The sequence below is a fragment of the Culex pipiens genome, chromosome 1 (assembly GCF_016801865.2).
Source record: "Culex pipiens pallens isolate TS chromosome 1, TS_CPP_V2, whole genome shotgun sequence".
NCBI classification, from domain to species: Eukaryota; Metazoa; Arthropoda; class Insecta; order Diptera; family Culicidae; genus Culex; species Culex pipiens.
The window spans coordinates 1,695,452-1,719,902 of record NC_068937.1 but is presented as its reverse complement, the minus strand read 5'-3'; the positions used below and the strand labels follow the sequence as shown (position 1 = coordinate 1,719,902).

Below are 24,451 nucleotides of genomic sequence, written 5' to 3'. Positions count from 1 at the left end.
CCTGGAGCGTTTTGACACGTAACCCGTTGGTGTGGTAATCTCACAGCCCTTTTGATGACAGTGGATTTTCTCCCTTTGTTTCGTTGCAGATTTCGGGAGAGGTAACGCGCTGCCCTCGGTCCAAACGGAGAACAAATCCTGAAGTGTGGTAGTTCTGTCCGGACACTGGACACAAAGGCAGGCGAGCGAGCTTTTGGCGCATGGATTCAAGCAGCTGTGACGTCCTGGACCTGCCATTGTTAAAGTAATTGAATCGTAGACAAAGGCAATCTGTGGGCCACGATGGTTAATGATTTTTTGAATGTTTATCAACAATTTTCCGAATTGATTCCGACTTTATTTCTGCATGGTCCTGTTCAATATGAACCTATTATGTGCGAAGTAGAATAGACCGAATAATGACGATTAAATTTTTTGCTCTTTTAGGTTATGTTTGCGATTGCTGTGAATATCTAGCGTTCAAAACAACTTTTGAAAAATCGAGGTTGATCCTAAGTTAGACTTTCGATGTTCTATCATTCTATTTCATGTGAGCTTTTACGTGGTGATTATTGCATTCGATCGTAATTTCTCAACTCACGATCGAGATTTCTCGATCGTAATTTGGTAAGTTGTAATTTGTCGATAGTAGATTTAGATCATTCGATCGTAATTTCTCGACAAATTACGACCGACGATCGAGAAAATCTCGATATGGTTTCATTAATTTTAAAAATTTTATAAAAATCTTAATTTCCATTAATTTCAAAAAAAATCAAAATTCAAAAATATTTTTAAAAAATTGAAAATTTCAGAAATTCCAAAACATTTAAAAATTACAAAAACTTCAAAAAATTCAGAATACTCATAATTTCCATTAATTTAAAAAAAATGAAAAATTTCAAAAAATTCAAAATATTTTAAAAATTTAAAAATTTCAGGAATTTCAAAGTATTTTTAAAAAACTTCAAAAATTTTAAAAATTTATAAAAAATTCGAAAATTTTAAAAATTTCTAAATTTTTAAAAATCGATGCCAGCATTTTAAAAAGCATCATGTACACACCATACTTTTTGAGAAAAACGCATTTGAATGTTGAGCATCCATTTTCAATTCCCATTTTAGTATTAAAGCAAAATAAGATGTTCTAATGATAACAAACGATGAAAAACGTTGTTTTTATTGATACTTGATCATCCAAATTCAATAAAACATTATTTCCGTAATTTTATTTGAGAAAAACAAACCTGGAGTTTTTTTTTTTGAAAAGGACCAATAAACCAAATTTTGCTTTGTTTTTGCTTTTTGGGTGTTTTTCAATACCCCTGACCAGGAGCGCTGACTCTGGGGGGGGGGGGGGGCACGGTACTTTTTGCCTCCCTTAAAATTGGGCAGGGGGGGGGGGCAGCCCATACATTGTGCCCCTCCAGAAATTTTGGAAGGAAAATATTCTTTTCTTTCAAATATTACAAATAAAATTCACAGAAATAATTGAAAATAATATTTAAAACTTAATCGAAACATCGTTTGTACACACGGATAGAATTCTTGTAAGCGAATCTGTAAAATAGTTCAAAAACATTTGTGGTTTTTTGAAATCTGTGATTTTTTTTAAATCGTTTTAAATCATTTTTTTTCTATAGTATCTCATCTACAATCAAACTTACGCAAACTCTTGCGAAAACAATCATCAAGTTTTCGGACGCAACATTTTGCGATTTGCCATTGTAGATAAGGATTTAGCGAAAGTAAACTAAAACACTTTTCAAAATGGTCATTTGTTAACTGCTTTACATTTACAAAAATGCTGATAAATTCGATAATATTTTGGGTATTTTAGAAAGCATTTGAAGAGATTTCAAATACATTTGTTAACCGTAAAACGTTCTGTACCAATTTTAGCTTAAACATATAATTGTCTCAAAAAAAGAAATTTTTTGAAGACACATTATAATCTTATAATCTTAAAAAACACAAGTGTATCGCCTTCTACAATTTATGATCGATTTAAAAAAATAATAAGGCCATGGAAATTTTAACTGCACCCTAAAAAAATTTGAAATTAAGTTCTAAAATTCTCAAATTCTGAACTTCTGAAATTCTGAACATATGAAATTCTGAACTTCTGAAATTCTTAAAATCTTAAAATCTTAAAATCTTAAATTCTTAAATTCTTAAATTCTGAAATTCTTAAAAAATAGCTTGTTAGATTTTTCAACATTGAATTTTATTGTTATTTCTAAATTTCTGATTGCTTAAATTTCTGAATTTCTTCTTTTGATTTCTCAAAAATTTCAAGTTTTTTGCCTTTCTTACAAAAGAAAGGTATAGGTTTTACTTTAAGCCAGGACGTCATTTCCAGCTTCGTAAATATGTCGATTCAGCATGAATTTTAATCCGAAAAATCGCTAAAAAATCACACTGCATCGATTTTCGACGCTCTATCGATTCACCTTGACAGAACTCGTCTATCTCGAACCCTCGAATTTTGAGAAAATAAATTCCGTGGAGGTCGAGTGATGTTCGTATGTGGTAAAATTTTGCAAAATTTTGTGTCGCGCCGTTCTCAGCTCCCATAAATCCGATTTCGATTCTCTTAAATGCAGATGAAAGCTAGTGTGCTGAACCTGGGCGAGTTGCCGCGCAAATTTCGAATTATCCATCTGTTTTCGGATGCGGCCAGACTTTTCCAGAAAATACACAGTTTTCAAATGAAAATATGGTCAAAATTTTTCATTTTCATACCTTTTATTTATCTAAAAAATTGCATTTTTCGAGCCCTACAACCTCCCAAATTTTCATCCAGATTCATAGGGACCATCCATAAACCACGTGGACACTTTTTTAGGAATCTGTTACCCCCCCCCCCCCCCTCGTGGACAATTGTCCATACAAAAAAAAACTTTTTTGTATGGATCGTGGACAATCGCCATACCCCCCCCCCCCCTAAAGTGTCCACGTGGTTTATGGATGGTCCCATAATATGGTTCTTGAGTTAGAGCCGTTTGATTGACCTACCATAAGAAACAAAATCCCTAAAAAAAGGTAAAAGCCCACCTGGTGACCTTCGCCAACATTTTTCATTTCTGATTTTATTCGAAATTTCTTGCTACATTCATAGTACAGACCATGAGTGAGCATCTGAAACAAATTCGACATCGATCGGCAATCCGGATCAATTTTTAGAACGATTTACTTTTTGCCTTTCTTACAAAAGAAAGGTATAGGTTTTACTTTAAGCCAGGACGTCATTTCCAGCTTCGTTAATATGTCGATTCAGCATGAATTTTAATCCGAAAAATCGCTAAAAAATCACACTGCATCGATTTTCGACGCTTCGTCGCCAAGTCGACAAGTTGTCAAGTTGAGCTTCGAATACTGTATGTATGTATGTATGTATGATCCCCATACCCGCAGGCAACTTGGTCCTGGAACACATGTGAGCGCTAGGTGAACAATTCGATCATCTTTTACTCCGTAATCTGTACACCCACGTGCATAAGTTTTTTTGCACGAATTTTTATGCTACAAATACCGGCGCATAGATCAAAATGGTTTCCCGCTTCCCTCCCCAAGCGCCGGAAATTTGTAGCGGGTGTAGGGACACTTCGTATAGACGCCCTTGCTCCCATCACGTCACTGAGGGTATGGAGCGACGAGAAATTAATAAGCATGCCCCCCCAGTCGAACCTTCATTAGAGAAGCAGGCAATCCACAACTCACAGCGAACGACCGAGGGAACACCCTACCGCGTATATAATAAGGTTGGCGTAGTTGTCTTGATTGTTTTGTGCGTATGATAGAATAAGTGAGAGTTTTTTGTGTTAAAAAAAAGAACGGGCTCACCAAATAAGAAAACATCAAATCTTGATCCAATCCAGCCTTCAAACTTCAGGTTTCCAATGATGACAAGTTCCAGCTTCTTGGAATTGAACCGCGACGTCCATATACTGTTACTGTTGCTGCTGGGGACTGCTGACCGTGATGAAAACCAGAAAGGAACACCAAATTTTGAAGCTGTCACAAGTTCTTCAGATCTTGAGTGATGACTTTGAAGGTTTTCCCGTTGAAAGGTTCCGTGGTTCCTCTGCCAATTGTAAAAAAGTTGCTCAGGTTCTTGGCATGGACACTGAAACGCCGTGAGCCGTTCCTCTCTACACTTTCACTTTTGAATTCGAACATTCAAATATTCTTATTAAATACTCCGCTAGAACCACTACCGGGGCACTTCCACAGCAACCAACACCAGTACCGGAATCACCGGAATCTGCCGGAATCACAATTTTGGAACAAATATTTAAAGAAAAAAAACGACAGCGAAAATCTTTGACGTCCGTCTTCGAGCGTAGCTTACTTCGATCCAGTTGTCAAGTTGAGCTTCGAATACTGGCGCGAGAATGCTGGCGCATATGTTTCGGCTCGACTTATACTCGTTCGTAGTAGCTTGTCTACCGATGTTTCCTTCAACATGTAAGATATCGTAGCTTTTCGGTTTCTTTTGCTCTGTCCGTTTTTGCATAACTGTCCAATGTTTATGCAGAAACTTTTTTGACATAGGACATTCATCCGGGTACAATCAATTTGTTTCCCGTGTGCTCCTAAAATCGCCTTTAAGTAGGCTTCATTTGTCGTGTCATTTTATTTAACGGAGTTCATTGGATTCCAATAGGAGCTTTCGAAGCTTCTAAGCTTTATATCGTTTTCAAAGTTTTCAATGCTCGCGACGCCAATGGCTATCTTCCTAAGGTATTACGATTGAGTGTGTAGTGGTGCGGTTGTAAAAATATCTATCTCTGACTCTCTCACTTTCGTAGACGCTGAATGGCAAGCTTCCCACTGTGCGGTTAACTCGGTTTTGCTTTGCGCCTGCTTTGTTCGGTTTTTGGGCTCGTACCAAAACTAGAAAACCAAAACCGCGGTGTGTGTCGTCACTTGCGCATTGGAAGCTAAGAATTTGTACGATTAAAAATATTCGATAGGTGAAAATTGCGTTTTCAATTTCTTTTAGAAAACACATCATTAATAATACCTTGCTTTCATCATAAGATTTTTTGTATCAAGTCGATGTTGTGAATTGAGAGAAGTTATATTCTTTAGTAAGAAAGGCTCTATCTCACCCCTGGTGGGATTAAATCGGGTTTTTATCTCTAGATTTTTTTCTATTATAATATTATTTTTAATTTTGGAATATTGAATTTTGTGTATCTGTTTTTTTAATAGCAGATTTGAAAAATTGTTGTTTTTTATTGTGTATTAGTTTTATTTTTAATTTCTCAACTTCTAAATTTTTGCTTTTTACTTTTATTTTTATTTTTAGAATATTTGTATTGCTGAAGGAATTAGCCTTCCAAACATATAAATAATTAACCCAATCACAATTTTAAATAACGTTTTAATAAATTATTTTTTTCCAAAAATAATGGATTCCGGATGAAAAAAATTCTTTTCACATCGTAATATTCAAATTGGTAAAATTCGTGATATACAAGAAACTCAAACAGCTTATCGTTATTGATTTTGGAAAACAATCGTGCCCCCCCAACATTTTGGACTAGTCGGCGCCACTGCCCCTGACTTAAGGCGGTTCTAAAAACACCCAAAAAGCAAAAACTGGAAATTTGGTTTATTGGACCTTTTCAAAAAAAACTCCAGAAACATAACTTCTTTTGAAATCACCAACGTCTATATCACCCTGCTGTCATTGAGGGGGACGCTTTGTTATGATTCGTGTTTCTTCGTCGAATGTACATGGCGCTTTTTTCATGATGCTTTTTTTTCGTCACGAGTTTCATGTACACAACAATAAATCCGATGGTAAAATCGCATACCAAAGCATGCACATCACCTTCATCAAAATAAACACTTAATATTACACACTGCGTGTACAATTTTTGCAAACACAAAAAAAAGTTGCATCCGACGGGATTCAAACCCAGCACCAACAGTAAGGACTGGCGCCTTAGCCCACTCGGCCATCAGACCGGTGAAGAGCTGTTAGGATAAACGCATATATGAGCTTGACATTTCGGTCAAGTAGGTTTCCCGTTAGGCTACATGTTTCAGGGTGTAAAATCACATAAAATTGCATAAAATAATGCAATATTTATTTTACACCCAGGCCTTTTACACGCAGCTGGAATACTACTTTTTTAGCTGTGTAGTCTTTTATTTGACAGGTTGACAAGGCTGTTAAAACAGGGACTGCTGATGGCAGAAATTTTGTTTATGTTACTTTATTTCAAATCATGATTAAACAGACTTTACTGAAGTAACTTTTGCTAATTTTTGGTGAAGAGGTAGCTTATAAGGAGCACTTTCAGAATATGCATTAACACAGAAAGTGTCAAAATGTACATGATGCCTTTTGAAATGTTACCGTCGAATTTTTTTTTTATGAATTTTTATATTTTTTTGAGGATTTTTTGAGGATTTTTTTTATTTAATCCCTAACAAAAAAAAAACTTTTGAAATTGAAGTTTTTAAAATTTAAAAAAATTATGAATTTTTTTAAATCCTTTAAATTTTTTTTTTAAATTCCTAAAATTATTTTTTTTTAATTTTGAAATTTTAAAATTGTTTGAAATTAGATTTTTTTCAATTTTGTAATTTTTTCACATTTAAAAAAAATAACTAAGATTTGTTTTAATATTCCGTTTAAATAAAAAAAAATTCAATAAAATGGTATTACAAATTACAATCGTAATTTCTCGATTCACGATCGAGATTTCTCAACAGTAAAATTACGATCGTAATTTCTCGGTGGTAAGTCGTAATCTTACTATTGAGAAATCTCGATCGTGAGTCGACAAATAACGATCGTAATATTACGATCGAATGCAGTAATCACCACGCTCAATTTTGCTATGTTTTGAGCATTTTTGTAAATAGAAACATGACAAAAATAAAAATTTCGTTAAAGCCATGTGTGAATGATCCGCTTTCTGCGAAAAAACTTAACAAAAAATAATTTTTATGTTTTAATATCTACATTTTTGAGTCCTGCCTAATTTCCCTAACCCGTACTTTGCGCTGCTTGATTGTAGTGCTTAGTTTCAACAAATCCCACCAGATGGCAGTGGGTACGTGACATATAAGGCCTTTTGAAGAATGTGCTCCTTGCTTCCGCCGGCCGGCCAGTCAGTCTCACTTCTATTGCAGCTATCGGACGAAGCAGTTTGAATTTTTTATTTTTGGACAACGGTTTAAGTTACTTAAATTGCATGTGAACATGTGACTTGTAAAAGTATTAAGCTTGTAGTTTGCGAACTCAAGTGGAAGTTGCAAGAATGTGAAATTAGCGAGGTATGTAACATTTTAAATGTAGTAAACGATAGGTATTAAAGTCTTTTTTTTAATGTGATGAAATTAGTTCATTTTACCAGTTCTGCTTATGAATCGTTGTGATTAGAACGTGAATTTAGATTTCTGACTGAGTTTTAACTAGGAAATATGTAAAAAGTAATATTCAAAACCACGTGTTAATTATATATATTTTCCACTTTTATTTATAGACTCGCCGTGAATCGGATCGTCAAGATGTCAGACCGGCATGGGGACATGTCCGGAATGGCTCAACCCACTTGGAAATGATGAAAAGGTTAGTAAAATGCAAATTTATGTGAAGTGTAGATTAATTAAATGATGATAACTTTATTTTACCAGTTCTGCTTATGAGCTCCGTGATTCGACTTCCATTAAATTCTGACAAACTTTTTTCAAAATGGAGCTCTTTTTAAAGAATCTGAAGGCAAAAGTCCTAATTTTTAAAAATTTCCTTAATTTCAGGTTTCGATGACCCGGGGACGAAAGCAGAATCGTTTGATGGCTTCTTCAACTGGACCGAATTAAAGCTTTAAATAAATCGTCTGAAATCTTAAAAACACATGCTTCTTTTATTAACGTCCAATTCCCTCAATACTCCGCCCCCTTGTCCTCCTCGTACAGAAAGTAGATCGGCACCGGGCTCCGTCCCTCGCCCATTTCCACCAGCTCCACGTGGCGAATCAGGAACCTCGCGGCCAGTCCATAGCCCAGCATCGGAAGGCCCAGGTTGAGCACCTTAATGACCCGGAAGAAGGTGTCCTCGACGGACAGATCTTGGAGGGGTCGCTTCGTGCAGTGGTACTTCATGTACGGGTAGCAGCCGGTGCGCAGGATGTGATAGTTGGTTCCGGTGTGGGGTAGCGTCCAATTGAAGTGGGACCGCCCAAAGTGATCATTCTGAACGTCGCGGTACTGTGGCCGGATGGAGAGGGTTACTTGTGGGTTAGGATTTGTAGGAGTCAAGAATATACCTTGATGAAGTAAGAGGTCCAGGGAGGTTCGTTGCACTGTTTTAGGTAGGCCGTTAGAACTTCGGACACTTTTGGCTTCGCGGCGGTCAGGAGCATTTTAGTTGCTGTCATGATCTGTAAACTGAAAAGTTCTTAAGTAACGAGACTTACTCGAAGATCGTTCTGTCAAATTAAAACAAACATCGTTTCGAACCATATTTATTGAACCATTTTGATAGAAGATTACATGAATTGTTGTTCGTTTTTCACTTAACAATCACGTTCGAAAGACTGCACATCTGCCGCTTGACGACCCCTTTTAACGATCAATTTCGCCAAACACGACGTCTAGGGTTCCGATGATGGCGACGATATCGGCCAGCATGTGGTGCTTGCCGACCATGTCCAACGCAGCCAAATGGGCAAACCCGGGAGCCTTGATCTTGCACCGGTACGGACGGCTTGACCCGTCCGCCACCAGATACACTCCAAACTCGCCCTTCGGGGCTTCGATGGCCGTGTACGTGGAACCGGGCGGAACCTGGTAGCCCTGGGTAAACAGCTTGAAGTGATGGATCAACGCCTCCATCGACGTCTTCATCTCCGAGCGCGACGGCGTGCACAACTTGGCGTCATCCGTCTTGACATCGCCGGCCGGCATCTTGTTCAGGCACTGGTCGATGATACGCAGCGATTGACGCATCTCCTCAACCCGGCACAGGTACCGATCGTAACAATCGCCCTTGGTGCCGATCGGAACGTCAAACTCGACCTGGTCGTACGCGTCGTACGGCTGCGACTTGCGCAGATCCCACTTGATGCCGGAACCGCGCAGCATGACGCCGCTAAAGCCGTAGTTGAGGGCGTCCTCCGCCGACACGATGCCAATGTCCTGCGTGCGCTGGACCCAAATGCGGTTCGTCGTCAGCACGTCCTCGACCTCGTCCAGCCGCTCGCCAAACTTGGACGCAAACTCGTAGATGTCGTCCAGCAGACCCAGCGGCATGTCCTGGAAAAAATAAAGGGATGCTGTATTATTCTGAGGTTAATAATTTGAAGCGTTTTGATCTTATTCTGCTGAAATTTCAAATTGACTACAAATGTAAAAAATCACAAGTAAGTAGTTGGTTTTGCCTTCCTTGCTTTTATGTGATTTTTTTTTTCTAAATTATAACGATATAAGTCTGAAAGATACCCTCAGGGCCCGAGGAAGACCACCAGAAATCCCGATGCGAGACGCGTTATTTCAACTAGACCTTGATATTCTCTTTTCGATCTATCAGTTCCTCTTAGATTCCAAAATAACCATTTAATTTTTCTTCAGTTAGTTTTCCTCCAGTTTTTCTTCAGTTAGTATAATTCGCCTTCACACAAAGCCGTCGTTTCTGGTTTGCACCGGAAGCAAAGCAAGAACGCCCCAGCAGCTGGACACCGAGTTGCGGCTGAGGATAAAAGCAAAGGCCAGCAGAGCCAACCAAGACCCCTACACAATCCCCCTTCCCTTCCCACGCCTTGTCTTTAACATCAATCCCTTCCCTACTAACCCCGAGTAGGCCGCGGGTAATCGGCTCCCCTCCCACTAACATTTACACACAAGATCCTCTGTAATTATTAAGTCAAATGTAATTACAAAAGCCGACTCGGTCCTAACCAGGTCCCAGTACCGAAAAGGACCTAATAAAAATAATTTAATGAAAAAAAAAAAAACGATATAAGTCAGTAAGCGAGTTGTGGCGCTATAACCACGGCAAATAGTGTCCAGGGCATTTGTGGAAATACAATGTCCCATCCCAGAGGGTCCCGGAGCACCAAAACTTCTTAGCATGGTGCTCCCAACGATTAATTGCCCAAACAAACAGGAACGTGAGCGTGGGATCCCCCACGTTTCTTCCTCCCCTGCAGATTCAGAATTGTGTTGTTGTTTGAACATTCGTGCTCAAACTCAATCTACTTCAACGAATCAACTTTGCGGTAAACTTTACGCAGTTGGCCTGGCCGCTTTGACGTTTGTGATTTTTCAATGCATTCTAATGCAATGGGGCACTGCAAATGTTAATAATGACAAGAGGATACTAGGCGTTAATCAACCTAAGGCATTTTCCAGGATGCCCTCGAAAGGCTGGCTGCGCTAGGGTTAGATTAGATTAGAAATTATAACGATATAAGTCAGTTCAGGGTGGCCTCGGGAAATACTCGCAAATTCTACAGACAAACCACTCAAATGTCTGTCAATATGTTAAAAATTTCTCTTTTATTTATTTTTCCTCTTCTCAAGAACACCTTATATTCTAAATGAATGATTCTGGAAAATTATTTTTGTGTAAGGGCCATCTATGAACCACGTGGACACTTAAGGGGGAGGTTATGTAGTGATTGTCCAGGATCCATACAAAAAAGTTTATTTTTCTGCAATGCTCTGGATTGGCTGAACCAATTTGGACCGTCTTATTCGATCTGTCTTAAATATTATGAAGTTTAGTAAACTACTTCAAAAGTTATGCTACAAAATCAATTTCGGATAAAGTCTGAAAGATTGTAAGGAAGATCTGTCCTCAAAATCTGAGGCCAAATATGTTTTTTTTAACTTAGAATTTTTTTTTAACATAGAAAATTAAAAAAAGTTAAAAAATTCTAAAAATTAAAAAAAATAAATTAAATTTAAAAAAATTTAAATTTAAAACAATTAAAGAAAATCAAAAAAATTTAAAAATTATAAAAATAAAAAAAATAAAAGAAAATTAAAAATAATATTAAGTAAAAAAAATAAAACTGACAAAATTAAAAAAAATAAAAGAAAATTAAAAAAATAGGTATAGTAAAAAAATAAAAAAAATTGAAAAAAATCAAAAGATTAAAAAAATTTAAAAACATTTTAAAAAACTTCAAAAATTGAAAAATTGTTCAAAATAAAAAAAAATTAAAAAAAACTAATTAAAAAAATTCAAAAAAATTAAAAAATTAAAAAAATCAAAAAAAAATTAAAATTATAAAAAATGGAAAACTAAAAATACAAAAAATTAAAAAGATTGAAAAAATTCAAAAAAAAAATAAGGCTGGTACAAATATTTTTAAAAGTTTTTGTCACCCCCCCCCCCCCCCCCCCCCCCTTCAAAATTGGCCCGAAAAATCAGGGGGCAAAAAAAATATGTTTACAATAAACTTCAAAATTTCAATGAAAATTCAAGTGCAACCAGCTGAAATCAAATTACACTCAACCCCCGGTGGTTGGTCACTTTTTCGTTTGACACTTTTTTTAGTTTGTACCCCGTTGGTTGGTCAAAGTCAAACTAAAAAGTGACGAACTGTCACTTTTTACACGGCGCTCACGCACACTATCAAAACAAACGTTCAGTAGTGTGTGTGAACTCCGTGTAAAAGGGGTGTCAAAATAAAAAGTTACCCCGTTCGTTTGACAACAGTTGGTGTCAAACCATCGGGGTTTGAGTGTAAAATACATTCTCCTGCGTTTAAAAAAAATTTTAGCATGTTTGGGTTTATTAAAAAATCTTAAGATTTTTTGAAAATTTTCGATGCAAAATCTTTTTTTTCGATTCAATTTTTGTTTTTGTCAGATCTTAGATTTTTTGAAAACTAATGATTGCAAAACAACTGAACTAGTGTAAAATGCATTTTAAAACACTTTTTTCATTTAAATGTGAAGACTATGGCTTGTTATTTAAATTTTTATATTTTTTTATTTCAAATGTTAAAAAAAAAATCATTCAAAACAACTGAAATTTCAGCAAAACAAACGTTACATTATTTTGCTGAAAATTGTGTCAGTTTGACAGATATTTTCTGAAGATTCAGCAATCATTGCTGGTATTTCAGTTATCAAAATTTGATATTGTTTGTCATTAAAAATGTTTCCAGTACTGTTTATACATTTATTTCATCAATCCTCCAAACCTAGAATAACAGATGGTTAGCATCGAGGTATTTGGTATTCACATTTTTGTACACATTTGAAAGATGAATTTCAGTTTGACAGATTTGTAGTTACTGATTTTTTGGCAATGTTTTTGTTCATTGCCGAATTTCAGCAAAAGTGATGATTACTGAATCGCATTCAGTTATTTATTTTACTGAAATGGCAATCCAAAATTTGCTGTGGGGGTGTTTTGGTCAAAACGAAAGCTCTCAATAAATTGTTATTTCTTTGAATTGTAAAGTATTTGCTTAAATGTTGTAAACTTTTTTCTTTGCGTAGTTATTTTCAGCTTTAATAATTTACAGAATTCTTTAAAAATAATATGTTTTATTGATTTTGTGTTTTGATAAAGTGATGAAAAATCTCCAGCATTATGGATATTAGTGTTCGGGTGGAAACCGATTAAAAATGGCTTCGTTTACAAAAAGTGCTTGTGACCTTTTAAAAAGTAACGTAAGAAATGAAAATATCAAACCAAATTCTTAGCAACTGATTTTGACAGATGAGTGCTTTTTAATTCAAATACGTTCGAATTAACGATCATTCGAACTAGCGGACATTCGGAGTAGCAAAATACGAATAAGTGAATCCGCTTTGCACTCAGGTTTGAATAAAAAACATTGTAAGGCGGTTGCAAACAATTTTTCAACGGTTCTGTAACCCATCTTAAAAATCGGGTCGAAAAATTCGGAAAAAAAAATTATTTTTTTCAGAAATCGTCAAAAAATCAATAGAAATTTAAATGCAATTTACAGTAGAATGAAATGTTCTGGGAGAAATTTCAAACACCCGAAGTCATATAAATTTAAGGTTGAAAAACTTGTAGTTTTTCCTTGGTGTTGGCACTTTGCTTGTACCGAACAAGCACAAACATAATAAGAACTAGCAGATTATTATCAACAACAGTTTAACAATACTTTTAATTGTTATAAGTCATGTTTTTTGACAAAATTATTTTAAATTGATTCCAACCTTGTTCTTGCATGATCTTGTTGCTCGATTGGAACGCCGATTTGACAGTTCGATTGGAACGCCGATTTGACAGTTCGATTGGAACCCTGAGAGTGACATTTCGCCTCTCCATATAGGCTCTCTAATCTACAGCAATCAATTTGAAATGCATTGCATTTAAAATAATTTTAAGCATATTCCGGTTTGGCCGATGCAAATATTTAAAAAAGTTTTTGTCCCTCGGCCCTGGCCGAGGTCAAGTGGGGGGGGGGACAAAAAAATAAAAAAATATAAAAATTTAAATAACAAGCCATAGTCATCACATTTAAATGAAAAAAGTGTTTTAAAATGCATTTTACACTAGATCAGTTGTTTTGTAATCATTAGTTTTCAAAAAATCTAAGATCTGACAAAATCAAAAATTGAATCGAAAAAAAAAGATTTTGCATCGAAAATTTTCAAAAAACCTTAAGATTTTTTAATAAACCCAAACATGCTGAAAATGATTTTAAACGCAGGAGAATGTATTTTAATTTGATTTCAGCTGGTTGCACTTGAATTTTCATTGAAATTTTGAAGTTTATTGTAAAAATATTTTTTTGCCCCCTGATTTTTCGGGCCAATTTTGAAGGGGGGGGGGGGGGGGGGGGGGTGACAAAAACTTTTAAAAATATTTGTACCAGCTTTTATCCAAAAAAATCATTTGAGTTTTTGATGTATAGTACCACAAAAAGCATTTCCTTTTGGTCTCGGGACCACCCTGGCAACTCCTAGAACAAACACTAAACTAATTTTTAAATATCCATCTACTGAATTTAAATATTTACAAACATTGTTCAGTATTTTTCTTATAAGTTGAATGTTGGCAAAAAAGTCTCGAAACAATTCATTTTTTTCAAATTGCAGAGAATTTTGCAAACAAAATGAGCCCTTCCCTAACACCGACGGAAAGATCGCGTACCTAGAATTTATGAAATTGACCCATGAAAATGCGTTTCCCAAACACTGAATTCAAATTCAAGTACCCAAAACTCCGTTGCAAGCCAACAAACCAACCTTTACTATTTTTTACTTTGTCTTTATAAAGTGAAATTGCATTGATTTTTAGTTTAAAAAAAAATGGAAAATTTCAGCAAAACTCGAACCTATTTCACGATTAGCACACCATCACTAGCTTACCTGCGACACTCCGCCGGGACGGACGTACGCGGCATGCATCCGGGCGCCGGAAACGCGCTCGTAAAACTCCATCATCTTCTCGCGCTCCTCAAACAGCCAGAAGAACGGCGTCAGCGCGCCCACATCCAGCGCGTGCGTTCCGATGGCCATGATGTGGTTCAGAATGCGGGTAATCTCCGCAAACAGCACCCGGATGTACTTGGCCCGCATCGGGATGTCGATGTTGAGCAACTTCTCGACGGCCAGCGAGTAGCACTGCTCGTTGCACATCATCGAGACGTAATCCAGCCGGTCGAAGTAAGGCAACGCCTGGGTGTACGTCTTGTACTCGATCAACTTCTCGGTTCCACGGTGCAGCAGCCCGATGTGCGGATCCGACCGCATCACCGTCTCGCCGTCCAGCTCCAGCACCAGCCGGAGCACACCGTGAGCGGCCGGATGCTGCGGACCAAAGTTCAGCTTCACGTTCCGGACCGTCTTCTCCACCGGAGCAATCTTGCTGTTCCACGGCGGAATCTTCCACTTGGACGTCACCTCGTCGGGATACATGACGGCCGCGTTGAACTGCTGGATAAACTCCGGATCCGGGAACCACTTTCCGGCGTTGCGCCTCGGCTGCTGGCCATTATATAAAGCGCCCGCGTTCTTCAGCAAACAATTGGTTATGTAAACATTCGCGGCCGCCTTCTTGGCCACCGAGTTCAGCACCGAAAAGGCCATCCTGCCGGTCGCGTCACGTCACGGGCGGGGGCTGTTCGCGGAACAGATTCACACAACAGTACGGGCGCGATCGCAAAAGCGGAGGACAAAGTTTCGACCGATTTTCACGGCGGTGAAAATGGAAGTCGGAGAAAAATTTCGCAAAATTACAGATTGGACGTGGGCTGTCAGGGTGACAGATTGAGAGTTTGACAGCAGCGTTGCCAGTAGAGTTAAGCAAGTTGGGTTTGGATATTCGCGTCTGAATAGTCTGTGGTATCATTAAGATAAACAACGAGTTTCATAATGAAGAGCGACGAAAGTTAGCGATTTTATGCAATTTTCGTTTACCTTTTCGATTATTAATGAATTCTAGAGTAAATTTTCAAAAGGTCCTATGCGACAAAAGTAAACAAACTGAGTTATTTATTGCATTACATTCTGCAAGCTGGAAACTACACTCACCGCTGATCCAATTTCTTCAAAGCCTTTTATTTTTAAAGTTATTGATAAAATATAAAACAACCTAAAACCACTCTAAAAAAAATTCGCACCGAATGAATATAGGTCGTTTTACCACTTGGGAGTTCTATGTGCATTCGAGTCAAACGTGCACATAGAACCGTAGCAAATCGACCTATGTGCCATTTATATAATTTAATAATCATGATGCATATACGCCCATATCAAAATGACCTATGTACATGTTTATTTTGCTAATTTAAAAATATTTATAAATCGTTTTTTTATGAAACCCTAAAATAAAAATATTTTGCAATCTTCATGTTCGCCCAATCCTCGCGCAACGTGTAGGCAACAGCTGATTGAGAGCATGAAATGTTTCAATGCTTCCAGCGCGCGAGAGAGAAACCGTTGGGAGAACAAATCGACCAATCAGAGAACTCGTCAGCATCTGTCAGATAGGTGCTTGCAAATTAACTTACACGACAATGTAAACAATCTTTGCTTGGGTCCGGATAGGACTTTTCAGCAAAGCTTGTTATCTGCATATAGAGGCAAGCTCGAACAAAAGCGATTTTTTTTCCTGGTCTCACTTTGATTTCCCATTTGTTGCCTGTTTTGCCCGTTCGCTGCTGACCGTGTACGCCACAGTGGTATAACGTCAAAAAAGCCTCGTATAATGTTTGTAAACAGTATACAGTACAACTACCGTAAGTCGGTTCGTTTTTCTTGAATACTTTTGCAGCATAATTTTATTATGAATGTAAAGGGGAATAGCATGTTATTTCATCATGCACGTGATGTTGGCTTACAACAGTTGGGCGTTCCAGAATAGCTGTAAATTGGCAAGAGAACTGGTTCCCCAGTGGACGGCTTTCTGTGCATTGTTTTCCTCCTGAAAAGAAATCTGTCCACCGGTGGACCGATTCCTCTTGCAAAATACAGCCAAGAAATCCGTCAAACAGTGGCCAAATAAAAAAAAAATCCGGCTCGCCAACATTGTCAAGAGAAACCGACCTTTCTCAAAATTGCCGGGTGTGTGTGTGTGTGTGTGTGTGTGTGTGTGTGTGTGTGTGTGTGTGTGTGTGTGTGTGTGTGTTAGTGGTCCAATTCAATACCCGCTAACCGGTAGCGAAATGCCGAATGCTGATACAACTTATCTCAGTCCCAGGTATTAGGTGGTGATAGCCCTCGCGCTGCTTCCAACGACCTATTTCAGAATGGCAGAGATCCTAGCGGCCAAATTCCGAGGTCGTTGGGCATTGTCCGGCCCCGCCTTAACATTCCAACGCCCAAGGCTCCAAAAAAGTTGGAACGGTAACTGCAACTCAATGATTCTCGGGCATAACTCAACCAATATAGATGATTCTTTTATCCAGTGATTTGTTAGGATGTCTAGATGATTCTTGAACTTTGCAGAACTTAATTTGATCGTTCAAACTTTTTTTTCGCGTGTAAAAAATAATTCGCCAAAAATTCCGCAGAGGCAGTTGTTTTAAAAAAGGTGGAACGATGTTTTTGGTCGCAAATATTACAGATTTGATCAAATTAAGTTCTGCAAAGTTCTAGAATCATCTAGACATCCTAACAAATCACTGGAAACAAGAATTGTCCCAATTGGTTGAGTAATGCTCGAGAACCAGCGAGTTGAAGTTACTGTTCCACCTTTTTTGGGAGGCTTGGGCGTCCGTGTAAGTTGGACATGCGTTGGGCGTTCCAGTGTTAACATAGAAGCAAGCACCAGACGGATCCTTGATCTATCCTAAGACTCCCAATCCCTTCAGGCAAATCAGGGATCAGAGCGTATTTAATATGAGAAGAATACAACATGTTTTATAATCTTCAGATGACCGACTGGTTAGAGTCCCAGACCATCAATCCGAAGGTGTGAGTTCGAATCCCACCTGATTCTGTTTCGTTTTTGTTCATATTCAAAGTTCCAATTCCTGATTCCAAATTTCAAAGGTACCAAGCGGGATTTGAACCCTGAACCTTCTGCTTGTGAGGCAGAAGGCGTAACCATTAAGCCACGGAGCCGGTCTTTCCCAAAATTGCCGGATATTATTTTAAAAGTTTACTTGAAAACGGCAAAGTTTCCAGTCCCCTAAGTGATTGTTTTTTCGCCTGTTAACTGTCAAACACGGAACCGGTTGTTGCGTTTGAAACGGAATTTGTATACGATTCTAACTAGATTCCGTTTCAGAATTCGGATTGATTTGACTGGGAAGGTGTACAAATTTAGGTCATCAGATTTTTTGTCAATATGTTTAATCAGTATATCAATAACTTGTCAATAACTACTTTAACATGTTAACGAATGGTAAAACGTTACTTAATCTACCGTATGGTGGTTGATGCATTCCACTCGATAGGATTCCAATTGATGACCTTTGGATTGTGAGTCCAACTGCCTACCAGCGACTCCACCGAGGAAGGACCCATGGACGACTCCTACACCTGGACTAAGCTAATGATCTAGATTAGGTCTGAACCAATGTTCACTTCCCCGACGGATAAGACAAATCTTGACTCGAAAAAAGCCACCAGGTCTGACTGGGGCTGAAGCCAGCCCAACTGGCCATCTGTTGAGAAACACCGAAACATTTATTTTACGGAAAGATAAGAAAAACTTGTAACACGCATTATCCCTCCCAAAGAATTTTGGAAATTTTAATTTATAAACATACGTAATTTTTCATATCAATTACCGCCAACCCTATTTAAGGAGACTGTTTACATATTTACACAATGTATGCAACTCGTTTACGCTAGGGTAAGTTGAAAACAAAAATAAACCAGTAGTAACGGTCAATTCAAAAATTATGCCACTTGTTCAAAATCAGATTAGTGCGCGTGACCTGTAGCGTGTGTTATACAACATTATCTTGTCTAATATTCAAAGTTAACAGTGTAGTAACTTCAGGCATCCACCATATGGAGCCAAGTCCAATTCAAAACATGGTTCCGAAATTTGTTCGCATCAGTATCACCACCTAGCGTGGATGCCTGAAGTTACTACACTGTTAACTTTGAATATTAGACAAGATAATGTTGTATAACACACGCTACAGGTCACGCGCACTAATCTGATTTTGAACAAGTGGCATAATTTTTGAATTGACCGTTACTACTGGTTTATTTTTGTTTTCAACTTACCCTAGCGTAAACGAGTTGCATACATTGTGTAAATATGTAAACAGTCTCCTTAAATAGGGTTGGCGGTAATTGATATGAAAAATTACGTATGTTTATAAATTAAAATTTCCAAAATTCTTTGGGAGGGATAATGCGTGTTACAAGTTTTTCTTATCTTTCCGTAAAATAAATGTTTCGGTGTTTCTCAACAGATGGCCAGTTGGGCTGGCTTCAGCCCCAGTCAGACCTGGTGGCTTTTTTCGAGTCAAGATTTGTCTTATCCGTCGGGGAAGTGAACATTGGTTCAGACCTAATCTAGATCATTAGCTTAGTCCAGGTGTAGGAGTCGTCCATGGGTCCTTCCTCGGTGGAGTCGCTGGTAGGCAGTTGGACTCACAATCCAAAGGTCATCAATTGGAATCCTATCGAGTGGAATGCATCAACCACCATACGGTAGATTAAGTAACGTTTTACCATTCGTTAACATGTTAAAGTAGTTATTGACAAGTTATTGATATACTGATTAAACATATTGACAAAAAATCTGATGACCTAAATTTGTACACCTTCCCAGTCAAATCAATCCGAATTCTGAAACGGAATCTAGTTAGAATCGTATACAAATTCCGTTTCAAACGCAACAACCGGTTCCGTGTTTGACAGTTAACAGGCGAAAAAACAATCACTTAGGGGACTGGAAACTTTGCCGTTTTCAAGTAAACTTTTAAAATAATATCCGGCAATTTTGGGAAAGACCGGCTCCGTGGCTTAATGGTTACGCCTTCTGCCTCACAAGCAGAAGGTTCAGGGTTCAAATCCCGCTTGGTACCTTTGAAATTTGGAATCAGGAATTGGAACTTTGAATATGAACAAAAACGAAACAGAATCAGGTGGGATTCGAACTCACACCTTCGGATTGATGGTCTGGGACTCTAACCAGTCGGTCATCTGAAGATTATAAAACATGTTGTATTCTTCTCATATTAAATACGCTCTGATCCCTGATTTGCCTGAAGGGATTGGGAGTCTTAGGATAGATCAAGGATCCGTCTGGTGCTTGCTTCTATGTTAACACTGGAACGCCCAACGCATGTCCAACTTACACGGACGCCCAAGCCTCCCAAAAAAGGTGGAACAGTAACTTCAACTCGCTGGTTCTCGAGCATTACTCAACCAATTGGGACAATTCTTGTTTCCAGTGATTTGTTAGGATGTCTAGATGATTCTAGAACTTTGCAGAACTTAATTTGATCAAATCTGTAATATTTGCGACCAAAAACATCGTTCCACCTTTTTTAAAACAACTGCCTCTGCGGAATTTTTGGCGAATTATTTTTTACACGCGAAAAAAAAGTTTGAACGATCAAATTAAGTTCTGCAAAGTTCAAGAATCATCTAGACATCCTAACAAATCACTGGATAAAAGAATCATCTATATTGGTTGAGTTATGCCCGAGAATCATTGAGTTGCAGTTACCGTTCCAACTTTTTTGGAGCCTTGGGCGTTGGAATGTTAAGGCGGGGCCGGACAATGCCCAACGACCTCGGAATTTGGCCGCTAGGATCTCTGCCATTCTGAAATAGGTCGTTGGAAGCAGCGCGAGGGCTATCACCACCTAATACCTGGGACTGAGATAAGTTGTATCAGCATTCGGCATTTCGCTACCGGTTAGCGGGTATTGAATTGGACCACTAACACACACACACACACACACACACACACACACACACACACACACACACACACACACACACACACCCGGCAATTTTGAGAAAGGTCGGTTTCTCTTGACAATGTTGGCGAGCCGGATTTTTTTTTTATTTGGCCACTGTTTGACGGATTTCTTGGCTGTATTTTGCAAGAGGAATCGGTCCACCGGTGGACAGATTTCTTTTCAGGAGGAAAACAATGCACAGAAAGCCGTCCACTGGGGAACCAGTTCTCTTGCCAATTTACAGCTATTCTGGAACGCCCAACTGTTGTAAGCCAACATCACGTGCATGATGAAATAACATGCTATTCCCCTTTACATTCATAATAAAATTATGCTGCAAAAGTATTCAAGAAAAACGAACCGACTTACGGTAGTTGTACTGTATACTGTTTACAAACATTATACGAGGCTTTTTTGACGTTATACCACTGTGGCGTACACGGTCAGCAGCGAACGGGCAAAACAGGCAACAAATGGGAAATCAAAGTGAGACCAGGAAAAAAAATCGCTTTTGTTCGAGCTTGCCTCTATATGCATCCACGCTAGGTGGTGATACTGATGCGAACAAATTTCGGAACCATGTTTTGAATTGGACTTGGCTCCATATGTTATCTGGTCGAAGTACTCCGCCAATAAGATCGCGATTCCGCCTTTCGGGCTCTTTGTCCAAAAACAACTTCCTCCAGGGTCCGGCAGTTGTCGAGAAGCACGGTTCCATCAACACCCTCGCCAAGAGTTGATTTGTTACGGAAACTATGTGAGTAGATTCGTTTAGTGAGGAAGAAGTCAAAGTTTTTATTAGAATTTCGTTTTTCGCCGTAGGTCCCCTCGAATCGACGTTCTCGAATGTAATGTGGTGGCCGCGGTTGCAGCCGCTGCCGGAGAGTGACCCGTCGAAAAGGCTAGCTCCGATGGACTGGCTTCGTTTGAGCCGTTCATTGGTTTCCGGGTTGAGAGACAAGAATCGACAGGAGAACGAGCTGGCGCCGGGAATATCTGGGAATGCTGCAGAGCCCGGCCACGAGGCGACCGTTTCGTATTTGTGCCTTCCGTCGGAATCGTTTTCTGGACATCTGTCTGGCTGAACATAGCGCTTTTCTACCGGGACGCCAGTAACAACTCTCGGAGGCTGTCTTCAACGAAATCTTCTCGATCAGGTCGACGAGTGCCTGGACGTCGAGTCGTCCTTTAAGTACGTGTTCATGACCGCAATCGTGGTGCTGCTGCTCGTCCTTGGCCAGCAGCTCCTCGGTTCATATGGCAAGCGCAAGCGATCGTCGGCGGTGCGCAAGACCGTCAAAGCCGAAACCACTAACCCAGGGACTACGAGTGGATCCCCGCGAAGACGCTCAAGAAGGTTCAAAACTCCCTCAAGGTCGCAAAGTGTTCCCAAAGAAAAGCTCTCTGCAGCGAAACGGGCCGTCGGAGACGGCTAAATCGCGATACTCGCGCGTAACTCATCCATCGCGAGGTTGGTGGCCGATCAACCACTCTGATCTGGATCTCGATAGTGCGGTGGCTTACCGGACGCTGGAAGACGCGATCGAGTTTGTATCGCAGATTTTGACGACCGGTAACCTGGGCGTAGAGCCGCATTGTACGGTTTTGGATCAGAGGCGGTTGGCACATCGTGAGGACATTGTGACCAATGGGAACAATCATCAAGACGTGTTGAGAAATGTTTCTGAGGGGAAGCCACTGCGAAGTCTGCGAGCCGAAATCCTCACTGGCCACACACAGTCAACTGCCCAGCTGGGTCACCTCTGTCGGCGGAACATTAAAGTTTTATCTGTATGGAAAGGAAGTCACCTAATTGTGGAATTGTAATAAGTACAACGAAAAAAAAAGTAAAGCATTTGTGGTAAAATGATACTAAGTTGAATATTCACGAAATTCTTTATTTGAATTACATTCAAGCAAAATTAAATGCGAAATTGTTCAGACAATTTTTTAGGTCGGGCTCAGCAACGGAGCTGCCATTTTCTTAATCAGTCTCTCCCCTACTGGTCGAACGTCATCAGCTGGCGAGCAAGTTAATAGCGTTTTGTTTGCTTATTTCTTCTGTTTTCTAATTAGTAGGTGATGCCTAAATTTCTAATAAAATCGTACTGCTTCGAATCCCGTTCATGTCCCTCTTCGGGATGCATCAAGTCGTTGCGCGCTTCGACCACGTGTCTGTGACGCGGCCCGGTCCTGCTATCCAGTTCTACTACGGCGGCAACGTCTCACGCTTGTCAATCTCCTCGTCTCTGCTGGGTGCGTCTCGGTTTTCCGCCAACATTTTCGTTTAGTAGGTTTTATGGCGCTACGCTTGCTAATGCAACATCCGCGGCCACTGCCTGCCGAAACTCACGCTCCCCACTCGTAGTTGTAGTTGGTATCCCGCGATCCATCTGCCGCCACCACCAAAACGTCTTCCGAGATAAACGTCTCGAGCGACTCTCGTTCAGCGTGGGGTAGGTTCCATCGACGCACTCCGACATGGTTTCGTTCTCCGAGTCTTCAATGTTGAGCATTGAGCAGTTGCTCGTCCAAGCGTGTCGTGCACTCCAAAAACTCTTGTTGGATGTTTGGACAAGCGATGATTTTGGCGACCTTGGGCTTAGTGAGTTGGACTTCTGCTGGTGCACCTGGGCGTGGGAAATAAGTCTAACCGGAAGTGGTGCATGACCTCGCAAAAGATTCGCGACAGATCGGCTAGTTTGGCGTCTGAAAAGTGTACAAACACGAAGAAGAGCGAGAATGTTAGTTACGGTGGGTGATGGTGCTGCTGCTATGCGAGTTATTTACACCAGCCGTGGCCGCCATTACAGCTGCTCCAACAGTTACTACCGGACCTCTGCTGTTGTTGTTACTGGTCGTATTCGTAGTGCTGCCTCCACCTCCGCCACTCGTGCTTGAACTTTTCGAGCTTCCACTGCTACTTCCACCAAAAACACGATTCGACGAGGGAGACGTAGGACGCGGCCGCTGCCGCTACCGTCGACTTGGGCTCCGCGATCGTAGAACTGTTGCTAGTGGAGTTGTTGCTGGAGGTGTCTCCGACTCGATTACCACCCGCCAGGTTTAGGTTTGAAAATGACTGCTGCAGGTTCTATTTTGACGTTGGAATTACGAACTAGAAAAAATATCAGAATCAGCGCACTGAACCAAACTTAACCGAAGACCACCAAACTTACCAAGCGTCCATCCGCCACCGGATTACATTATTTGGCGAAGGATTCTCTGTCAATTCGGGATCTTTACAAGGACCGCCACTACTGCAAATGGGCGCCCGAATTGTCGGATTTGGAATCTACTCTGTATTTTAATAGAAAAACTTACTTGAACGCTAAATAATTAGCCTACACCAAGATTTTGACACTTCTTTGGCAAACATAAACATAAAAAAACATTCAAAAGTTATAAAAAGTCGAAAAGTCCTATCCGCACCCAGGCAAAGATTGTTTACATTGTCGTGTAAGTTAAATTGCAAGCACCTATCCGACAGATGTTTACGAGAGCGCGGGTTGGTTGTTTTTCTCTCCTAACGGTTTCTCTCTCTCACGCTGGAAGCATTGAAACATTTCATGCTCTCAATCAGCTGTTGCCTACACGATGCGCGAGGATTGGGCGAACATAGTTATTATAAAAAAGTAGTTCTTTTTAAATCTAGATTTAAATTTAATTTGGAAAATTCCTATGTGCAATGCGGCATGAATTGTATCCAATGTGTTAAATCCTATGTGCAAAATTTGTCCTATGAAACATGTCCTATGTGCAATCACAGGTCGTATGAAACAAATTGCTTCAGAAATAAGTTTAAACTAGACTTTTGATGATTCCCGTTAAGTACTCTTAAAAAGCATCAGTATAGGTCCAATTGGGCGTTTTTAGTATTGAAAAATACCTAACCGTGATTAAATGGGAATTAAAAATGTACATCAAAACTTTGACATCAAATTTCTCAGGTTGAGGTTTTTGCACATAGGACCTTTTGAAAATTTACTCTAGAATTCTTGATTCAAAACTCAAGTTTTAGCAGCGCTGATCAACACATTTTTTAAATGTTTTAACCATTTAACACAACATAAAGAATCAACACTTTCAAAACAAACTTTTCGTCAACAGTCCAAAAATTCACTGAC

At 39.3% G+C, this 24,451-nt stretch overlaps 2 protein-coding genes, 1 long non-coding RNA gene and 1 pseudogene across 4 annotated transcripts; 2 read left to right on the top strand and 2 right to left on the bottom strand.

Moving 5' to 3' along the window:
* The first annotated feature begins 6,867 nt into the window (after positions 1-6,867).
* On the top strand, positions 6,868-7,852 carry LOC120415066 (uncharacterized). The gene is made up of 3 exons (XR_008211921.1): positions 6,868-7,281; positions 7,491-7,576; positions 7,765-7,852. It is a non-coding gene; the product is annotated as an uncharacterized LOC120415066 (long non-coding RNA).
* Positions 7,841-24,427, bottom strand: LOC120415065 (uncharacterized protein C15orf61 homolog). 2 transcript variants are annotated; one of them, XM_039576451.2, is made up of 4 exons: positions 24,324-24,427; positions 15,364-15,386; positions 8,274-8,394; positions 7,841-8,214 (listed from the first exon to the last, which is right to left on the bottom strand). In XM_039576451.2, the coding sequence occupies exons 3-4, from the start codon at positions 8,382-8,384 to the stop codon at positions 7,891-7,893; spliced, it is 435 nt and encodes a 144-aa protein (XP_039432385.1). In that variant the 5' UTR covers positions 8,385-8,394; positions 15,364-15,386; positions 24,324-24,427; the 3' UTR covers positions 7,841-7,890. The 2 variants fall into 2 exon arrangements, with proteins under 2 accessions (XP_039432385.1, XP_039432386.1); XM_039576452.2 differs by having other exon boundaries at positions 8,274-8,387.
* LOC120415062 (NADH-ubiquinone oxidoreductase 49 kDa subunit) lies at positions 8,458-15,207 on the bottom strand. Its single transcript, XM_039576450.2, has 2 exons — positions 14,314-15,207; positions 8,458-9,261 (listed from the first exon to the last, which is right to left on the bottom strand). Exons 1-2 carry the CDS (start codon positions 15,031-15,033, stop codon positions 8,572-8,574), a joined length of 1,410 nt encoding a protein of 469 aa, XP_039432384.1. The 5' UTR covers positions 15,034-15,207; the 3' UTR covers positions 8,458-8,571.
* LOC120415064 (uncharacterized) lies at positions 18,405-23,031 on the top strand (annotated as a pseudogene).
* Positions 24,428-24,451: the final 24 nt, after the last annotated feature.